General features: G+C 38.5%; 1 protein-coding gene and 1 pseudogene across 1 annotated transcript; one reads left to right on the forward strand and one right to left on the reverse strand.

Moving 5' to 3' along the window:
* Positions 1-2,989: 2,989 nt before the first annotated feature.
* On the reverse strand, positions 2,990-3,502 carry LOC143847933 (RING-H2 finger protein ATL74 pseudogene; annotated as a pseudogene).
* Positions 3,503-9,208: 5,706 nt separating this feature from the next.
* On the forward strand, positions 9,209-18,621 carry LOC143849041 (transcription factor RF2b-like). The gene is made up of 4 exons (XM_077358093.1): positions 9,209-9,903; positions 15,184-15,316; positions 17,196-17,280; positions 17,954-18,621. Exons 1-4 carry the CDS (start codon positions 9,449-9,451, stop codon positions 18,280-18,282), a joined length of 1,002 nt encoding a protein of 333 aa, XP_077214208.1. The 5' UTR covers positions 9,209-9,448; the 3' UTR covers positions 18,283-18,621.
* The last annotated feature ends 398 nt before the right edge of the window (positions 18,622-19,019 follow it).

Here is a 19,019-nt window from a genome sequence, read left to right on the forward strand (position 1 = left end):
ATCCACAAAATAAAGGTCGTCGCCGAAGAGTCCATCGTTCCTCTCAACACGTCCAATGTTATCGAAAAGATTCTCACCCACAACCATATGTGGGCCAACATCCAAATCATTCAAAGAAATAGCAACAAAAGAGCCTTGACGAACGGCACAATGATATCGATTTGAAAATGGAGTCGCCTCAACCATTGATGATGAAAATAGTAATTAATCGCAAGACGAAGAGAAGAAGAAAATGAGTGGGAAGGAAAAAGAAAACAAAAAAAAGAGAAAAGAATTTTAGAAAATCCTACGCATCTTATTTTTCAAGCTTAATTTCCAACCTTGAGGACAATGTTGATTCTAAGGCGGGTGGAATGATACGTACCTAGATGGGTCTCACTTAGTGGAATAGATTAATTAGGTATTTTAGTGAATAAGATCATATCTTAATATATTTAGTAGTTATGTTAGATTAAGATAATCTTTATTTGGCTATTTCTATTCTTATCATAAGGCCTTTCTAGATCTTTCTATATTTATCATTTTCTATGTTTATTTGTAAGTGCTTTATATAAGCACATGCTAATTTTAATGAATGAATGAAGAAACTAATTTGAGAAATTGTGTCTTGTGTACAAAGGAGGACTAATCCTTCCCTCGAAGTGGATCAAGAGGCTGATCTTCCCTCTAAGAAGATCAATCGCGTTGCGAACCAATTCGGGTTCGTAACAGGAGAGAAGAGGGCGTCAGGTGGTTATTTGAGAGAGATGAAAGAGGGTTTGTGAGGTTGTGGTTAGAGAGATTAGGGTCCAGCCCTTCTCTGTTTGCAAACTCCCTTCCCAAAAATGAAGACCCCTACTTCTCACATAACCAGGGCTTTTATATGAGAAGCCCTAGTTATACTTTGATCCTAGCCCTCCACTTTAAGATAAGCTTCTTGCTTTAATGGCTTGGATCATTCCACCATCCGCCTTCGTTAAAATGGACGCCCCCAATTTTTCCAATGCCACCCCCTTGTGTTGCCTTTGTTTTTTGATAGAATGGTTCAATGCTTGAGGATAAATTCACCCACTGTAACGTTTTTCTTTGCCTTTAAAACTTAAACGGATAACGTTTAAGTTTGTGAGGGGCAAATCTTTAGGCCACAGACATCAGATGGTTATGATTGTATTCATTGGATGTGCACGAGAAGTTTCAAAATTGCGGTGTCAATGGACTCAGATGGTTCAATGAACCCGAAGATTCCAAATGTTGACTTTGGGACCATTAGCTAGTTATGATTGTATTCATTGGGTGTGGAAGAGGAGTTTCAAAATTATTTCCAACTGTAATACAAACATAGCTACAAAATACAACGGGGCGTCTTGGACCTCAATGGAGGACACCAATGTAACAAAAATACCATTTATATCGGGCGCTGATAAATTAGGCCCAATCATTCGGTTATTCGCCCCACTAAACAAACAAAAAAGTTACTTTGTAACGTCTACATTGCTGGCTGTTCTTTTCTCTACCCAGTAGAACCCATAAACCTTCAAGAATTGAGAGGAAGGGGAGAAAAACCAAACCAACCTTTGAGAAGTGAGAGTGATAGCCTCTCCTCTTACCATCTATTTATGCAAATGTTGAAGAAAAGAGTAAGGCTTTGGTTCTATACTTCGATTAGAGGAGAACCAGTTACTCCTAACTTCTCAAAAACTAAGTGCAGAGGTTACACATAACTGTTGGACCATCCCCTTAAAACTACTACATGTCCCATGCAACTACCTCTGGTACTAAACCACGGACATTTAAACTACTAACACGTTCAAAACAAAAACCCACTAACATGCAAAAACTACTCCAAACCAGTTCTAACCGCTACCCACTAATAGCAGTATAGCACCAACTCGATCAACTCATCATCCCTTTTGATGAAACGTCACCCGTGACCATGCAACCTCAAGTCACCCAAACAAACTTATGAATTCCCTCCCCCCTGCAGATTCACCTCGTCCCCAAGGTCGAACGCTGGATATGTTTGCATGAGATCAGAAGAATGCATCCATGTGGCGTCTTCTAGTTCTCTCCCTAGCCAGCTCACCAAGACTTCTGTAACTGCATGGTTGTTTTGCCTGACCATTCGACAGTTGAGGATTTTATCTGGGATCCAAGAAGTTATGTCATCTTCAATTACTTCATGAGGCTGATCTTGAACGAAAATAGTGTCCCCAATCTTTTTCTTGAGTTGTGACACATGGAAGACGGGATGGATTTTGGACCATGTTGGTAACTAGGGTCTATTTTCGCCAAAGGTTAGGGTCCTGAATGGGGTCCTGTATTAGTATGGACTAGGTGGGACCGAGCCTGGTATGGGACATGTTTAAAGGACTAGCCTAACATGTTCCATCAGCTTTGGAGCTTTTGGCGCATTGGCTAGGTATCTTAACATTTGGTACGAGATCAACCACCAAGCCATGTGTTCGGGTCATGGAAGGGGTGACCGATGGAAAGGGCTACATAGAAAAAAGGCCAAAGTGAAAGCTGTCACAAAGTGGGCCACCAAGGACAGCAGATGTAGAAGCGTAGTAGAATGTTACCATCCTGACTGGGGGCCTGTCTAGGTATGGGACTAGGTGGGAGCTAACCTGGTATGTTACATGTTTAAAGGGCCTAGGCTAATGTGTTCCATCAGCTCTCTGGAGCTTTTGGCATACTGGTTAAGTACCTAACATGTCTTGGAGTCCTTAAAATTAATGAGAGGTATTTTTCATGAGTAAAAGTTAAAATTTAAAAGTGCCATCTTTTCCCTTTTCCCCATCCAAGCGTGATTCACATCTCACAAGTCACACGTTCTCAATCTTACAACATGATGAAAAAGAAGCAAAAAAAAAAAAAAATGTATCCACAACAACTGTACAAAACAAACCTTTAAATATGTATCCACAACAACTATACAAAACAACCTCTACCAAATCTTCATCATTCTCAACTGCCCTCATCTCTCCTCCTCTACCTCCCCCCGCCGGACTCATTCTCCCGCTACTGACCGGTTCCCCATCTCCACATCAACAGCACTCGGTGCTGGACTTTCCAGCAGGGACTGCCGGCAATTTGGGCATGATGAGTGGGACACTAACCACGTGTCTATACACTTAACATGGAACTCATGGTTGCACTCGGGTAGGATCCTCACTTTCTCTCCCTCCATGAATTCTCCAAGGCATATTGAGCACTCCGTCACCGGAATATTCACTCCGGACCCATAAACGGCCACCGGAATCTGACGCAACACTCGCTTCTTAAGGCCGGTTGAGGCAAGGTGAGTGGCGACCTCTGCCGGAGTCTCAATGGCCATCCTACGACATTGAAGGGCATATCGCACAATCCAGTTCAATACTAACACACAAATAAGTGCACATAGTATGGCAGCAAGGATGATCACCATGCTGGCTTCCAAGTTTGTGTTGCTGCCGTAGATGACACGTGGCTTGCTCTCATTGGTCAATGTTGGTGGGAAGAGTATGGGATGAGTAGCCACCATTGCCAGTCAATAACAAATTATGTGCCACATTGCACTAATCACTGCAAGTTAAATTTTGAATTCGTTATGTGTCGAAAATTTCGTTACACCCCACGAAAATCAGTGGCGAATTATGTGTCACAGTATGCTTATCACTGTGAACCGGGCTCTTTATGTGTCTGAAATTTCGTTACACCCCTACAAAGAGCCTTTCCGTGAATTCAGACTATGCGTCTCTTGATTTCTCTTCAGAGTGAGTAGGAATTATGTTGCTAAATTTTGAACGGCAATCCCACTGATGAATTTGATCTGCTGGAGCTGGTGAACTGGATATTCAGTAGCTATAGTTCTAGGTATTTGTGTCGGATTTCAAATCTCAGCTACTATTCAAGACTTACCTACTCTTTGCTTTTGAATTTGGCTCTCTTGTATTGTTTTTGAAGGGTTAGAAGAGGGAGAATAAGGGCAAGGAAGGACAGGGTGGAACAAATGGAAAGGGGGTGCAGTTGTGTTTTTCCTCAATCGGGTTTTTTTCTGAATCTCTTTCTATTAAATGAAAAGAGGGTTCTCTAGAGCTAGAAATGTTGTTATCGATGAGAGAAAGGGAAGAGACGAAGAGGGGTTTGTTGTAAAGGGATTCTGGACAGTCGTGTCACTGAATTCTAGCTTTTTTATGGGAATTCACATATATAATCTGACCGAGATCTCGATCGAACCAAGAGCATAAAATGAGATGATGAATGATGTTTGTGGGACACATAAAGTTAATCCTTACCTGAGCTTTTTGGTGGCCGAAATTCGCCGACACCGACTATAAAAAGCCGTCTTGTCGGGTTCTTCTCTAAGAGGGTGACTCTTGTGGTGCAGGGGAAGAAGAAGGTTTAACATCTCCCTACAGTTTGGTACTCTTTCATGGCTTAAGTGAGGAAGCATTTGGGACACAAATGAAAGATAGAAAATGAAAACTACATTTGGGTATGGTGTGTTTCCCTTTCATTATTATTGGGTCATATGACAACAGTAGTTTTAAACCCCTTTAAATCCAAAAGGAAAGAGTCCAAAAGAATTTTGATTTTGGTACCTGATCCTCACCTAATCATGATTAGAGTGTAAAATACTTATTTTGGCCACCAAAAACACTCTCCCACCCCAACCCCCATTGCAGCTTATTTTATCCATGAATTTCGAACAAAAGATTTTGATTAGTATGAAGGGCCCAGATCGAAACGAGGGGAAATTCACTGTCCATGTTTAATTTGATTAGTCTTGTTAAAGATTTCCCAGTTCTTTGAAAAAATATATCATGTCCTTCACCAAGTTTTCCTCTGTCAATGTATGGATTTTGACCCAAATTGAATGACTGATTTTTCGGATTAGGAGTGCCTGTCCTATTGATGACAATGTTGTGTGACCACTTGGTTAGCAGTCCACTCATATGAGCCACATGTGAGGGGAGGGCTGTACCATTTACAGTTCATGTGTGTGGCCAATTTATCGATCCGTGGCAGTTAAGGCACTTGGGGTCCCAAATGTGAAAGGCGGTGTCATGTTTGGCCTACATTGCTCACCCGACACACTTTGATCAGCCCTACATGTGCTCTCACCTTCTCTTCCCTACCCTAATTAATCAGGGTCTGTTTGTTTAGGATTATGACAAGCGATTGTTAGTGCCAAATCGATTATTGGATTCAAATTTAAATTTGAATCCAATAATCGATTTGGCACTAACAATCGCTTGTCATAATCCTAATTAAACAAACAGGGTATCAATGGTTTAGGTAGGAAAACAGATTATTCAATACCTAGTTGAGAAGGTACATTTCAAGATTCCATTTCAAAAAAAAGGTACATTTCAAGATTCTCCTTGTCCAAACATCTCAACTGTGGTGGTCAAACAACTTCACATTGATGTTAAATTGCCATATAAACATTTTGACTAGGGAAATTCCCAAGTGGGATGGTTGTGTAGATTCATGACAAAAATGATGTGGGCAATTGTAAGGGCATAACCCTAATAAAAAATTGCACCGACAAAAATGATGTGGGCAATTGTAAGGGCATAACCCTGTTGCAGCCTAAGAAGTAGGGCTGCAACTCGGGTCGGGCGGGTCGGGTTTTGGAGAACCCAACCCTACCCGAGAAATATCTCGGGTCGGGTCGGGTCGGGTTTTTTTTCGGAAAACCCACGATTCCCAAACCCGGCCCTACTCATGATAAATCTCGGGTCGGTTCAGGTCGGGTCTGGTTTTTTCATGTTGACGCAAATGTTTAAGGAAAATTCTTGTTTGGCAAGGCAACTCAACTCATAGAAGCAGAAATTACACTCACATTACACTTGAATCAAACAATGATGTAATTACACTCACATCACACTTGAATCAAACAATGCTGTTATCAAACAATGTTGTAATTACAATCAAACAATGCTGAATCAAACACTTGAATCAACTCAACTCAAAGAAGCAGAAATTACACTCACATACAGTAACAGTGGGGGCATGGGTTTTCACTTTTAACTTTGGGATAATTACATTTACACCCCCTCTAGTTTCTGACACATCCACTTCTACCCCTATAGTTTAAAACGTGACAAATACACCCCTGTAGTTTCAATTTGTTTAAGGTTTGCCCCCTCAGCTGAAGGTTCGTCCATAGATTGAAGGGTTAGGATGATTCGATGGAGCTGATTTTTTGGGCACACCATATCTATGTGAGGACCCATCAAATGAACGTTTTGGATCATCCAAATAATGTGGGCCCCTACCCGAATCCAAATACTACCAAAATATCATCCAAATAATGTGGGCCCACATTGTTTGGATGATCCAAAGCGTTCATTTGATGGGTCCTGAGATAGATAGGGTGTGCCCAAAAAATCAGCTCCATCGGATCATCCTAACCCTTCAATCTATGGACGAACCTTCAGCTGAGGGGGCCTACCTTAAACAAATTGAAACTACAAGGGTGTATTTGTCACATTTTAAACTATAGGGGTGTAAGTGGATGTGTCAGAAACTAGAGGGGGTGTAAATGTAATTATCCCTTTCACTTTTAACTAACAATAGAAAAAAATGTACATACTATAACTTATGTAACTCGGGTCGGGTCGGGTCCGGCCCCTTCAAACCTGGCTCGACCCGAGATTCATGCGGGCTTTTGAATGCTGAACCCGGCTCAACCCGAAACCCATGAAACCTGAACCCGACCCAAGGTATTTTCGGGTCGGGTCGATGCGGGTCGGGTAAAACCCGGCTCGAGTTGCAGCCCTACCAAGAAGTAGAGATAGCACAAAAAATCTCTCAACTCTCTAGAACCCGACACTTTCAACATAACCAAAGGCCCATTGCTAAATATCAAATCCCACACAACAACCACTCCCTATCGTGACTTTAGACCCATTGCTAAAAGACCTTTTTCGATGGCCCCACCTTCAACCAATCCAAAATTCTAATTCATAAAGGAAGATGATATTTCCAAAAAGGTTGTTCAAGTGTCATGCCAGGCTACTAATTAAGACTACTACATTGCTAATTACGTGCACGTTACCAATACCCGGGTCTCATCTTTAAGTTTCATTTCCTTATCTTCTCTTTCTTTCTTTGTTTCATTTATTACAACCTCCTCGTAGCGACGGGTGGGAATGGATCCTCCTGGGCTTGAATCCACCAATGTCTTGGTCACAATCCATTTGGATCTCTCAGTGTAAACGGATCCACCTCAAATTAAATCCACCTATGTCTCGGTGATCTCTTATCAATCGGATCCATAGAATCAGGTCGTCCGTCCTAGTGGCTTTGATCTAGGACACTGCATCGGATTTTTTGATTACGTCTGGGTCACGATCCAAAATAATTTTGGACCTTAGGATATTGATCTAATGGACATATATAGTTCAATCCAGTTGAAGTGCCTAAATTCTGTCAATAGCGTCGGATCCAAAGGATCCATCGAACCGTACGTGTCCATTGACACTCCCACTCGTGGTTATCACACTTATCATTTTCCATTAAAATTTGACAAATCTCCACTATTCAGGTGGTCATATTCATATCAGAATCAATCAAGAGATGGGCCCATCATAGATGAGCCAGCAGATCAAATGACTCTAAATCCTCTCTTTTTCCCCCCTTTTTAATAGACTTTGAGAACGACTTATGCAGGAAATCACTTTCACAGTCAATGGTAAAAAGCAATTTTTGAGACCTACGAGGGGGCATATAGGGCAATGTATGTGAAATCAAGACCGGTGATCTTGTCGGAATCCATTGGAATGGGATAAGTGAACTTCACTTATCCCATTCCAATGGATTCCGACAAGATCGATAAGTGAAGTTATAAATATATGGAGCTTGATGAAAAATTACTTTTATTACGATGATTCTTTATTAGTCCATCGCGCCAATTCTTTTATTAGGGTGATCTAGTCTCCACATCGGATAAGTGAAGTGGATGGGGATGGGGTACAAGGGAATGGGCACCCTCCCTCTAATGGCTAGCTTTTAGGGGCGAGTTCTACCTTATTAAATTTCCAACAACATCAATCACGTAAGATACAGAGGAAAATAAGGAATACGTATAATGCAACTGAGAGAAAGATAGAATATAGTGAGAACAGTGAGGCGTAGGTTGTTGATTCATTGGAAGGAGTCCTTCAAGCCTTCTTCAAGATTTGGTTGACGCGGAGAGAATGGAGAAAACAAGTTTGTAAACAATGGTGGGGAAACTTTATTAATTTTTGTACTTTTCTAAGGCCTTATGAGATGTAGCTTCTTGGTTGTTTTTGGAAAAGCCACTAGAACTCGTCTAGAAGCTAACCCATGAAAATCCTCCAATTTCACACCTATAAAATTGGAGGGGAATAAGATGTAGAGAGATATCTTCAAAGGCCTTCTTCGATCTCCATGAAAATCACGCATGTGTTGGTTAAGTCTATGAAATTTATTTATACCTAAATCATAGCCTTTGTTTGCGGGTAATCATTTTTAACTTCAAGATGATTTGTATATAAGATTAAATGAAGATAATTTTTAGAGAGATACAAATAGGCATTTAAAAGGGCATGTTCTTCAAGACTCCTCATTCTCAACCTTTTTTTCATTAGGTTGCTTGGTTTATTTACCAAATGAATAATCTCATATTTGCCATGTACAAAAATTAAAATTCTTCATTCCTTTTTAACATAATTGAAATGATTATGAAATCCTAATGCTTTTTACCACAATTATAATCGACATTAGTAGAGAGATTTTCAAATTATATATGCCCTAATATTTTATGGGAATTGATATCAGCACAACCATGTTTTAATAATTGCACAAACCGAGCTCGTCTTTCCTTTTAATCGGCTTATGAGAGGTTTTTGGGAACTGTGATAACCATGGACAGCTCTTTATTAAATAGTAAAAGACAAGATGAGTTAGTGCATATATCAAAACATGGTTGTGCTGATATTGCTTCCTATTTTATTTATTTATAACATAAAGGGAACTTGGGATTTAATATTTAGAGAATACTAGTGCACCTATTATTGCTAGGAATCATACGATTGGGATTTGGGGAGATTTGGGGCGCATAGCTAGGTATCAATTGACGTTTCCGAAAAATTCCTTTCTTGAGACAGAAGACACAACTCCGATCAGAGAGGCGCAATGCAATGGACAATGGTCAATGGAATGCTCTTTCCCTTTTCTTTCCTAGGACAGCCCCTTTTTAGTGGCTGTCCCAGGGAAGAAAAGGGGTAAATATCACTTCCCAACTCCTAGGTCTCAAAGAAACTTTCCTAATTTTTTTAAATTTCTCCAACCCCCAAAAAATTTCACCCCTCTTCTTCTCCACACCGTCCCTTTTTAGTCATAATGTCGGAACAAAATGCTAAGTTGCAGAGAAATCCAAATCCAAATCCAATTCCTCTAAATTCTTTCTCCTAACACACACACACAGAGAGAGAGAGAGAGAGAGAGAGAGGCAATGCAAATGCCGGATCCAGAAGCTCCTCCTCTGATCCCAAAACCTAATTCCAACAATCCCTCATCATCATCATCATCATCAGCTACAAGGCTGGAAAATTCTACATTCCCATTGTGTGGGCCCCACCATCATAGAGCTCAATCAGAGGCCGCCTTCACGATTCCCACGGATCTCGGCGGCGCGTCTAGTTTTGATGAGGAGGATCTGTTCTCCACATACATGGACATTGAGAAATTGGGGTCTAGAATTGAAAATTCTCAAGGGATGAATCAAAATGGTGGGATAGGAGTAAAGATTGAAGAGGATAATGTTGTCAGGCCACGCCATCGGCACAGTGATTCTGTTGATGGTTCCATGATTTCGCAGGGAGAAAGAGAGATTATGGAGGCCAAGAAAGCTATGGCTCCTGAGAAGCTTGCTCAACTCGCTTCCATAGATCCCAAGCGCGCTAAAAGGTGAATTGGATTTTATTTCCTTTTCCTGGAATGATTGATTGCATTGTGTTGTTGAAATTGATTTTCATTCTCTTATTTTTCCTTTTTATTTTTTTTGCGAATTTGATTGGTTGTTAGAAATGGGCAATTGTTTTGAATTGGTTTGGATCTGTGCAGTGGTTGAAATTTTCACACATTTGTTTCTCTTTGGAATTTAATCGTTTTTATGGTTTACAGAAAAAAGGTTTATTTTTTATACATTTATCCTTTTGTGTGTTTTGATTGATTTATTACTTGTAGTGACATTAGAGTTCTGTTTTACTTCTATACCTCTTATATACAAGTTCTGTATTTTCCTTTTTCTTTTGGCGTAAAGAAGTTTATAGGAAAACTATAGTAAATTGTATCTCACTATTGAAACTCAACACCATTCATGAACAAAGTAGTATTCAACTCCTGAGGACATTAAGACCGAAAAATGAAATGATGGTTCCTTGATAGCTTGGCTTGCTGCCCAATCAACAAACAGATTCCCTTCTTAAAACATCACTGTATGTGAGACATAGCTGCCTAGCATCTCAAAGTACAGGCTTTAAACTCCAATTGACAGCATCCAATTAGAAACAACAAACAAGAGTTTAGGAAGTTACCCTCAATACAGAGACAAGAGATGTCCTTACAAAGATCTTCAGTTGAATGTCACATCTTCTAAACGGGCAGCTATGTGCAGGTCCAACACCCTTTTTGCAGGACACCATGTCAGCCCACGAAAGCTTCTTCAGACAGGTGGGCAGATCTAGTTATCCCTAAAGCCTTACTATTTGTGTGAGTGGGTGTGTTTGGGTGGGGATTGTTGTTGGGTCGACTACTTTATTACCATCCCACTAAAGTAACTTAAGCAAAGCGAACAACACTTGAATCTCTAGCCCAGGGAATTGAGAGGCTGGTTGGTTTGGTTTGGCAGTGGTAGTCAATGATTTGGGAGTTGTGAAACAACCAATTACTCCAAAAGCTTAAGCTGTTGGAGAAGGTGTTATTTAGTCTTTTATACTTTAACAACCCCCCTCACGTGAGGCCCTTCTTTTATGGTTGGCCTACATGTGGCACATGTGGCCCCTCTTTTGGGTTAGCCATTACACGTGGAATTTTAACACAAGGACCTTTTGCTTTGACACCTTGTGAAATAACCAATTACTCCAAAAGCTTAAGCCGTTGGAGAAGGCGTTATTCTTTTATACTTTAACAGGAGTTATAGAAGAGATGCATTACTTGTAGGAAAGATCCCTAAGACGAACTTCCTCAACCTGCCTCAAAGCTTGGATCTCTGCTAAGGAAAGCTATCAATCGAGATGTGTGGGCACGGGTTTCTTCATTGCTGTGCTCACATTGAAGAAAGTATGAGACACGGTGCTTATACAACACCCTTCTCAAGAAATTTATTGATGTCATAGATCCATGGATTACCTTTGTTCTATGGATGGTACTACTAAATATAAAATTGTTCACTTAAAAAATGTCGTGGTCCATCTTGGCCCCACATCCTTGACCCTAACCGAGTTGTAGAGGTTCGATAACATTGTTTTAAAACTCGATGTGGTCAAGACCTTAGCTTTGCCCATATCAAGTCAGCTCATCTTGGCCGAGTCAAGCGTCAATGAGGCCAAGTCAAGTGATTTATTGTCTCCCTTTAAAAAAAAATTTAAGTTTTAGGGTGTTGCTAAATTCTCCCCCTTCCTTTACCACCTTCAATAGTCATAAAAACATTAGAAGGGACATGCATAGTAAACAAAGGGGGAAATTTATTGTCTCCCTTTTTAACTTTTATGGGTTAGCCTTACAATTACCATAAAAAATATAACAAAGTGTTTTAAGGGGTTAGGGTTTTAGCCTTGTTGGGATGGATGGGCCACCAAATGAGGCATTATGAAGGGCTGTGATGTTGCCATTCTAAAAAAAAAATTGGAGGGTTATGATAGCTTGACATTACAATAGAGGGGAGGGGGGGTGGTGATGATGGCATTAAAAAAAAAAAAATGGAGGGTGATGATAGCGTAAGAAAGTTCTGCACCAAAGATTACTGACACTACAGAGTTTGAATGGGAACAATGTGGAAGAATGAGTAAAGCTCATGAGAAATGCATTGTCTGTGTTTTAATTTGAAAAGTCACCCATATGTTTTCATTTTCTCTGTCAAATCTTGCTCACCATCGGTATGCGCAACTTCATTTGCTAAGACCCCTTTGCAGCCGATACCACTTGGAACGGACCCTTCAATGGGATCATGTTGGGACCACTAGGGAGAGCTTTCACTGCTTGGCCACGAGAAAGAGGGCGGTTTTATGTCTGTTTTTCATGGCGTCTCCTCTTGATAGCACTGATAAAACCACTTCTATGCTCTGCTTGAGTATAAACAAGAAGAGTTGTTTTTTTCACCTTTTTGATGTCTTGTGAGGTCCTCAAAACAGTTTTGAGGTCGGGCCTTCAACTTGGTGAACGCGAGCTCTTTTAGATTCTTAGTACTAAATGTCACGGGTTCAAATCCTACAGCCGTACCTATTACTTCTTGATGCAGGTGCATCTCATCTGAGCATGCGGATCAACGGCTCACGTTGATCCTAAACCATTAGTTTGATTAGAATTTCTTTTTATTATTAGAATTTTATTTTTTGGTAACTTTAGTTGGACGAATTTACTTGGAGTTTGGATCGTCCAAATTTTTGAGAAACTTTAGGGATTTGAAACTATCTAGGAAGTTAGCCAAGATTTAGGAATTTGAGAATCTTTAGGAATCTTTCTTTTGAGTTAGACGCAAAGTAGGAGTTTCTTTTCCTTGTTTTACTAGATTTAGGAAATCCATCAAAAGCCTATAAATATGGCAGCTCTATGTAAACGTTGATGGCTGATTTTATGAATAAAAGTTGTCTTTTTTTTAGGAATTGATTTCCTTCTATCTTCATCTTCTCCTTGGCTTGAATTTACAAATTGAAATAATTTCAGTTTTGTATCTTCCTTCCCCATCTCCTTCCATCTTGTTTTAGCAAGATTTCACCATTGAAGCAGCCCCATTTCTGCTTCTATTTATCCCCTATTTATTCCCATCCAACTCCACCTTGTTTCAGCCATCTCTTTCTTAGGTTTCTTGGTAGAACCAGTCCCTATTTACTGCCCTTTATTCTCAGCCGGACAGCCCTTTCATCCCTCAATAGCAGCCCCTTTACTAGATCATAACAACCCTTCTTAACTCCTTTTAATTCACCCGAGACCTTACCTGTAGTTCCGCTTTCCGCCCTGCGTCACTTCTCCTACGGGCATTATCAAGGGATCAATTGAGTTCGATTCAAGTTGGACATAATCTTGCATTTTATGATGTCACTGTTCCTAACCACAACTCCAACCAAAACCTAATCCCTTGCCCATTTTCTAGTCTGCACCAAAGCTTGACATGAACTCACTTCCAACTTGACACACCGGCTGCTCTGGATCACTTACCTAATGGCTTAACCCCGTTACCTTTCTCCAAAGAGCTTCTTTCTTCTCCCCAAACCTCCAAAGCTATTTTCCAAGCAATTTACTCCTTAATTCCAAGTCACCTTTATCCTTGGAGCTACAAGCCATTTCTTACTTAACAAGATTCTTCATTTTCTTACCCTTTTCTTTTACTTCCCATAAGAAGTTTCTTTGAATCGTCACAATCTTGTTAGCAAACCCTTTGGGAATGCTAAAAAAGGACACAAAATATATTAGAAAGCTGGCCAAAGCGCCCTCAATGAAAGTTACCCCTTTGGAAATACTCTCGACTAGTTCTCATTATATTTCTTAAACTATTTCAAGTTTTATATTACGATTAATTAGTTCATGACACCTCTACTGATTGTATGTGTAATGTAAAGATTCCTTTGGAAGCAACAACTACAAAGTAGCAATGCAGAGTTGTACAAACTATAAATTGCAAACAATATAGAATTATACAAGTCAAGGTAGATTGTAGAATGATAAACTATAAAATTATAGATGGAGCACATTCATGCATAGCTATAGCCTATGAGCATCCTACATGCATCTATCTATACTCGTTTCAGAATTAACAAGCAAATAAATTGAAAAGAAACAAACGAAATCTGTTACTTACCACAAAACAAAAGTTTGCTCGATTGGAGGTTCAAAGTATTTTTTTTTTTCAGAAAATCTAATAAAAATAGGTCTTGAAATGCTTTACCCAAGCTTGGAAATGTAAAAGAGAAGCGAGGGAGAGAAGCCCCCCTGTTCTGCCTGTTTTTAAGTGTGAGAATACACTTGTATCATAAATTAATGGTCCACTGTTACTTTTCTAGGCGAAACTCACAGGTTCAGGTAAGTGAGGGAGGGAAACCCTATTTCTGCCACTTATTACACATGATAATATACACATGAGTTTAGTAACTTATTGGGCGAATATTGCATTTCTTGGTTAATCTCACATATAAGGATGATATTGTCAAGATTCCCAAACATCCTTGGATAATGTTTTGGATATTGAAAAATCTGAGATATTTGATATGTCCCTGACTCAGGCAAAACAACAATTGATTGCCTAATAGTCCTCAACCTAGCTGGAGGATCAATGTTTCCTATATACAAATAAGGGAGGTGCTTGTCAAAGGGTCTGTCTCCTAAATAGTACTTAGTTTAGTATCAAACTAACTAGTGAAATGCTTGTCAAAGGGTCGTCTCCTAGTTAGTACAAGTATCAAACTAACATTCTCATGTAAATACCTCTCTCTCTCTCTCTCTCTCTCTCTCTCTCTCTCTTTCTCTCTCTCTCTCTCTTCCATGGCTATAAGTTGTGCGACTATAGTCTATTCAGCTTTAGTCATTTCATTGGCAACAAGAAATGAGCTGTAAAGAAGGGTGCTCTCTTATCCAAGTACCCAAATAGTTTCTGAAGTGACTCAGAGAAACTGTTTCTCACATTTTTAGACATTTTCTTTTCTCTGTCTACCATACCTGTTACTTATTTTAAGGTTTGTTTAATTCATTTTATTCTTTTATAACTTATAAAGAAATGGGTTGTATAAATCACTAGAACTTTCCCCAAAGTGAATTGATTATTAACCAAAATGACCAGTATTTTTTGAAATATTATTTTATTTTAATGAGATTTTTCTTAATACTGTCGCTGTTGCTGAGGATTTGCCAATTATATTTTTTCATAGTTTTCATCAGCATTTATTTTTCTGCTGCAGAAAAAATACATTCATGCATCATTTACATGGGATTCTTTTGGAATTCTGTCTGAGTAATTCTAGATATTATTTTATTCAGGATTCTGGCGAATCGGCAATCTGCAGCGCGCTCGAAAGAGCGAAAGGCCCGTTATATATTGGAACTTGAAAGAAAAGTGCAGACCCTTCAAACTGAAGCTACGACTCTCTCGGCACAGCTCACACTGTTTCAGGTTTGAATTGAATTCTTATTCTCGTATATTTGAGTCCTAACATTTATTCTTTCTGGGAACCTGCTTTGATCCAATCTGCCCCTCTACCAAACTGCACCTAAATTTGCTTTCCTATAATTTTTATTTTCTTTTGAAGGATGCTAGATTTATTAGAAATGAAAAAGGGAAACAAACAAAGGAATTATTGAGCTGGTCATTGCAAAAACAACCAGGCAGACTGAAAAGGAATAAGAAAAATTGAAAAAGGCAACTGTTTAACTAGTCATATGGTGTAAAAAATGTCTCTGTAGCTTGCTTTCCTGTGCCTAGGACAATGTTTTCAGAGGTAAAAGCATGAGGCATGAGGCGAATGTTCAACCCTCTTGAGTGATGGGTCATAGCCTCACAAATTTTCCTTTTTTTAATAAAAAATTTAAAAAGAAAAAGGAAAAAAAAGGAAACAATAATAAAAATACCATAAGATTAGGGCTCAGCATGTCTGGTTGAATTTTGAACCCAGCAATCTGGTGGAATCGAGCTATGCTTCATAAACACGGCCCAATGGATCGTTATTATCATAGATATATAAAGTACATGTTTATGCATCTTGTCGACCATTATGGCATGCCTCTTCTAAATGTAGTTATCAATTATTGTTTATGGGAATAAAGGCAGAATGATGATATCAGTAATTTGTAAGAAGATTGGACATTGATTTAAGTGAGATAATAATTTGACAACTGTTGAAAAGTTGAGCTCTTTAATCAATAAAAGGACGATATTTAAAGCCGTAAAAACCCTGTTCTTTCTTATAAAGAAAGAAGACTGCTGGATTTAATTCTTAGGAAATTACTTATTTATAACAAATAAAAACACCAGGTACTACTAACAAATCTACTTTATTCTGTTTTTTGAGGGCATCGAATACGGAAATTGCCAAATTGATGATCTTAGGAATTTTTTAATAATTTTCAGTCAAACAGTTTGTTGAGAATGTTTTCTTCTTTCTTCTGTTATCTCTTCCAGCATCTTTTGGTTGCTACGTCTTTAAAAGTGCTATTTCTTTTAGAAATTTCAATTTGTTCTATACATTTATGTCTAGGAAAAAAAGTTATGTTTATCTAAATTATCTTTTGCTATTAATTTTTTTTTTGAAAACTTAAGTTTTCTTGCCGATCATTTGAAATATAAGCCAATCAGTCATATTCTTGTCAATATGTTGAAAAAGTGAGCAAGAAAAACATTTTTGTTAATAAAGTATCTTTTATTTCTAAAAAGTGGTCCTGTCTGGGCTTGTGAAAAGTTCTAAGCAATAACAGATGGTTTGGGCTCTTTCATAGTTTCATGCCTCAACAATTTTGTTGACTTAGCCCTAATTCTGCACTTTCTAGTCTCTGTCCTCTTCTCTTTTCTTCACTTTTCCATCTATAATGCATGTGTAATTGTAAATTCCCTAATTCTCTATATTTTATGGCCGTTTTCCCCCTCTCTGTTTTGAATTCTTTTGCCTTTGCTGAATCATCACGGTCTACTCTAATCCAGCCTCACACCAACAACAGAGCTGGTGTAAGTTTCTACAAATTAGAAGGAACACTTTTCTGTCATGTTGTAGAGCCCTACTCTCTTCTCCATATTTCTTTATAATTCAACATTCTTCCAAATCTATATATACAATCTAATTATCACATTCTGGGTGCAACTTCTTTTTTTCTTTTAAATGATAACAAATAAGGATTTATTGAAATGAAAACAGCAAGTGCGAATAATGCTGGATATTGGTTCTTGAGAGACAATTGAAGCTATTCACTTTTTAAATCAATTGTGTCTCACATTTATTATTTATTTTCTGTATAACATAGACGGAATGACCTTGCTTCTTAATGTCTGCCCTTTCATTTAGAGAGATACAACAGGGCTGACTGCTGAGAACACAGAGCTTAAGCTACGGTTACAAGCTATGGAACAACAAGCTCAGTTGCGTGATGGTAAGTTTCTTTGTCATCTTAACTTGTTTCTAAAATATTATTATGATTTAATTTATTTCTCATATTAATTGTTCTTCCTGGAAATTTGTTTATAGGGATGCTAATTTACATTTTTCATATGTGGTGGTGGTGGTGGTGGTGGTGGTGGAGCTAGGGATATTTGTTGAGATATAGAGGTTTATTGGGATTAATTGATTGATCATAGGAAGATGGAGAAGAGACGAATTCATAACTATTTATTTATGGAGATTTTAAATTTCTTAATTGATAATTATAGGACGAGGTAGGTATTTAAAGTTTTCTTTTTTTCCCTATTCTCTATGTTACTTTAATTTTTGATTTTTGTGAATTTTGATTAAGTTGTTCTTGATCGATTGATGTTTATGATCAAGAAAAATAAGTCAACGATTCAATAATTCAATGTTCTTTATGTTTATGATTATAATCTATATATGTTTTTTTAAAAATAACATATATAGATTTTATGTTAATTAACTATTAATCATAATTCATATATGAGATGAGTTAGATACTTTATTTTTGTGTGTATGTAGTGCTGATAAGTAATAGCTTGTATTCTACTTTTAAATCTCGGGATCGGTCTTAAAATAGCTTGTATTCTACTTTTTCTTTCTGAGTCTCTAAAGAAGCACACAATTATTAATACATGCAGCCTTGAATGAGGCGTTGAAACTGGAAGTCGAGAGGCTCAAGATCGCTACTGGGGAAGTATTGAACTCTGGTGAATCATTTAACTTGGGCATACATCACATGCCCTATAATCCATCCTTTTCTCGTCCAAACATCCAAATGCAAGAGTACCATCCCTCTCTGTCTGACATTGCCTATCAGCAATTGCTCTCCGACCCTCGGGTTTTTTCGGAAATGATGCAACAAGACCCTCTCGGCAGATTAGAGGGTCTAGAAATCAGCGGAGGTTCGCATCTCGTGAAGTCTGAAGGCACTTCAATTTCTGCCAGTGAAAGCAGCAGCACCTTCTAACCACCAACTACCTGTGTAGTAGTGTCTGTTAAATTGTCTATATCCTCATATCCATGAATTCCTCCCTCAGGTACTCTATTTTTTTATTGCATTTGTTCTTTTATATCTGCCATTTCTTGTTTATTCTTAGGGTTTTTTTTTCTATCTGTCTTGTTTTTGTTGCATATTTATGAGTTCTTTTTTGTGCTCAATTCATTTTGTGTCCGCTGTAATTTTGGGAATGGAAGGTTCTTCCCAACCTTGTATCTCCTCCTTTCTGAACTGTACAAGCTTGTCATGTTGTTTTCTTTAGGATGAGTAACATTTACTTCTATGTACCAATCTAATTTATGTTTTCTTTGACTGAATCTAGACTTCATCCACTTTACTAAACTTCTAATCCTTTGGTGTATTACCAAAAAACAGTTGTTAATCTCAGCCCTTTTCATTTCGTTATGTGGGTGCTTGGTGAGATTGTGCTTTTCATTGCAAACTGTCCATGATTCTGGAATAACGGATACAGCGGCAGGTATCCGATATGGCATATACTTGATAGAAACTGTGGCATTTCATATCCGTATTCAATAGAGTAAATGCGAGTACATGCACTTCTGGGTTTTGTCCAACATTGTAGGTTGCAAGTGAACTTTTATATACCCTTAGTGGCTCTGGACACACATCTCAGCTCTGTCATACTGCAACATTTCTTCTCTTGTAGTTGAGACCAGAACATGCTGGAGTACAAAATCCAGGATAGA

Source organism: Tasmannia lanceolata, unplaced genomic scaffold (assembly GCF_043159265.1).
Source record: "Tasmannia lanceolata isolate RefF3 unplaced genomic scaffold, GAP_Taslan_0.1 ptg000016l, whole genome shotgun sequence".
NCBI lineage: Eukaryota > Viridiplantae > Streptophyta > Magnoliopsida > Canellales > Winteraceae > Tasmannia > Tasmannia lanceolata.

Coding starts and splice junctions, on each gene's coding strand:
- LOC143849041 (XM_077358093.1), top strand. CDS start 9,449: ATGCAAATGCCGGATCCAGAAGCTCCTCCTCTGATCCCAAAACCTAAT. Junction 9,904..15,183: donor GATCCCAAGCGCGCTAAAAG/GTGAATTGGATT, acceptor TATTTTATTCAG/GATTCTGGCGAATCGGCAAT. Junction 17,281..17,953: donor ACAAGCTCAGTTGCGTGATG/GTAAGTTTCTTT, acceptor TAATACATGCAG/CCTTGAATGAGGCGTTGAAA.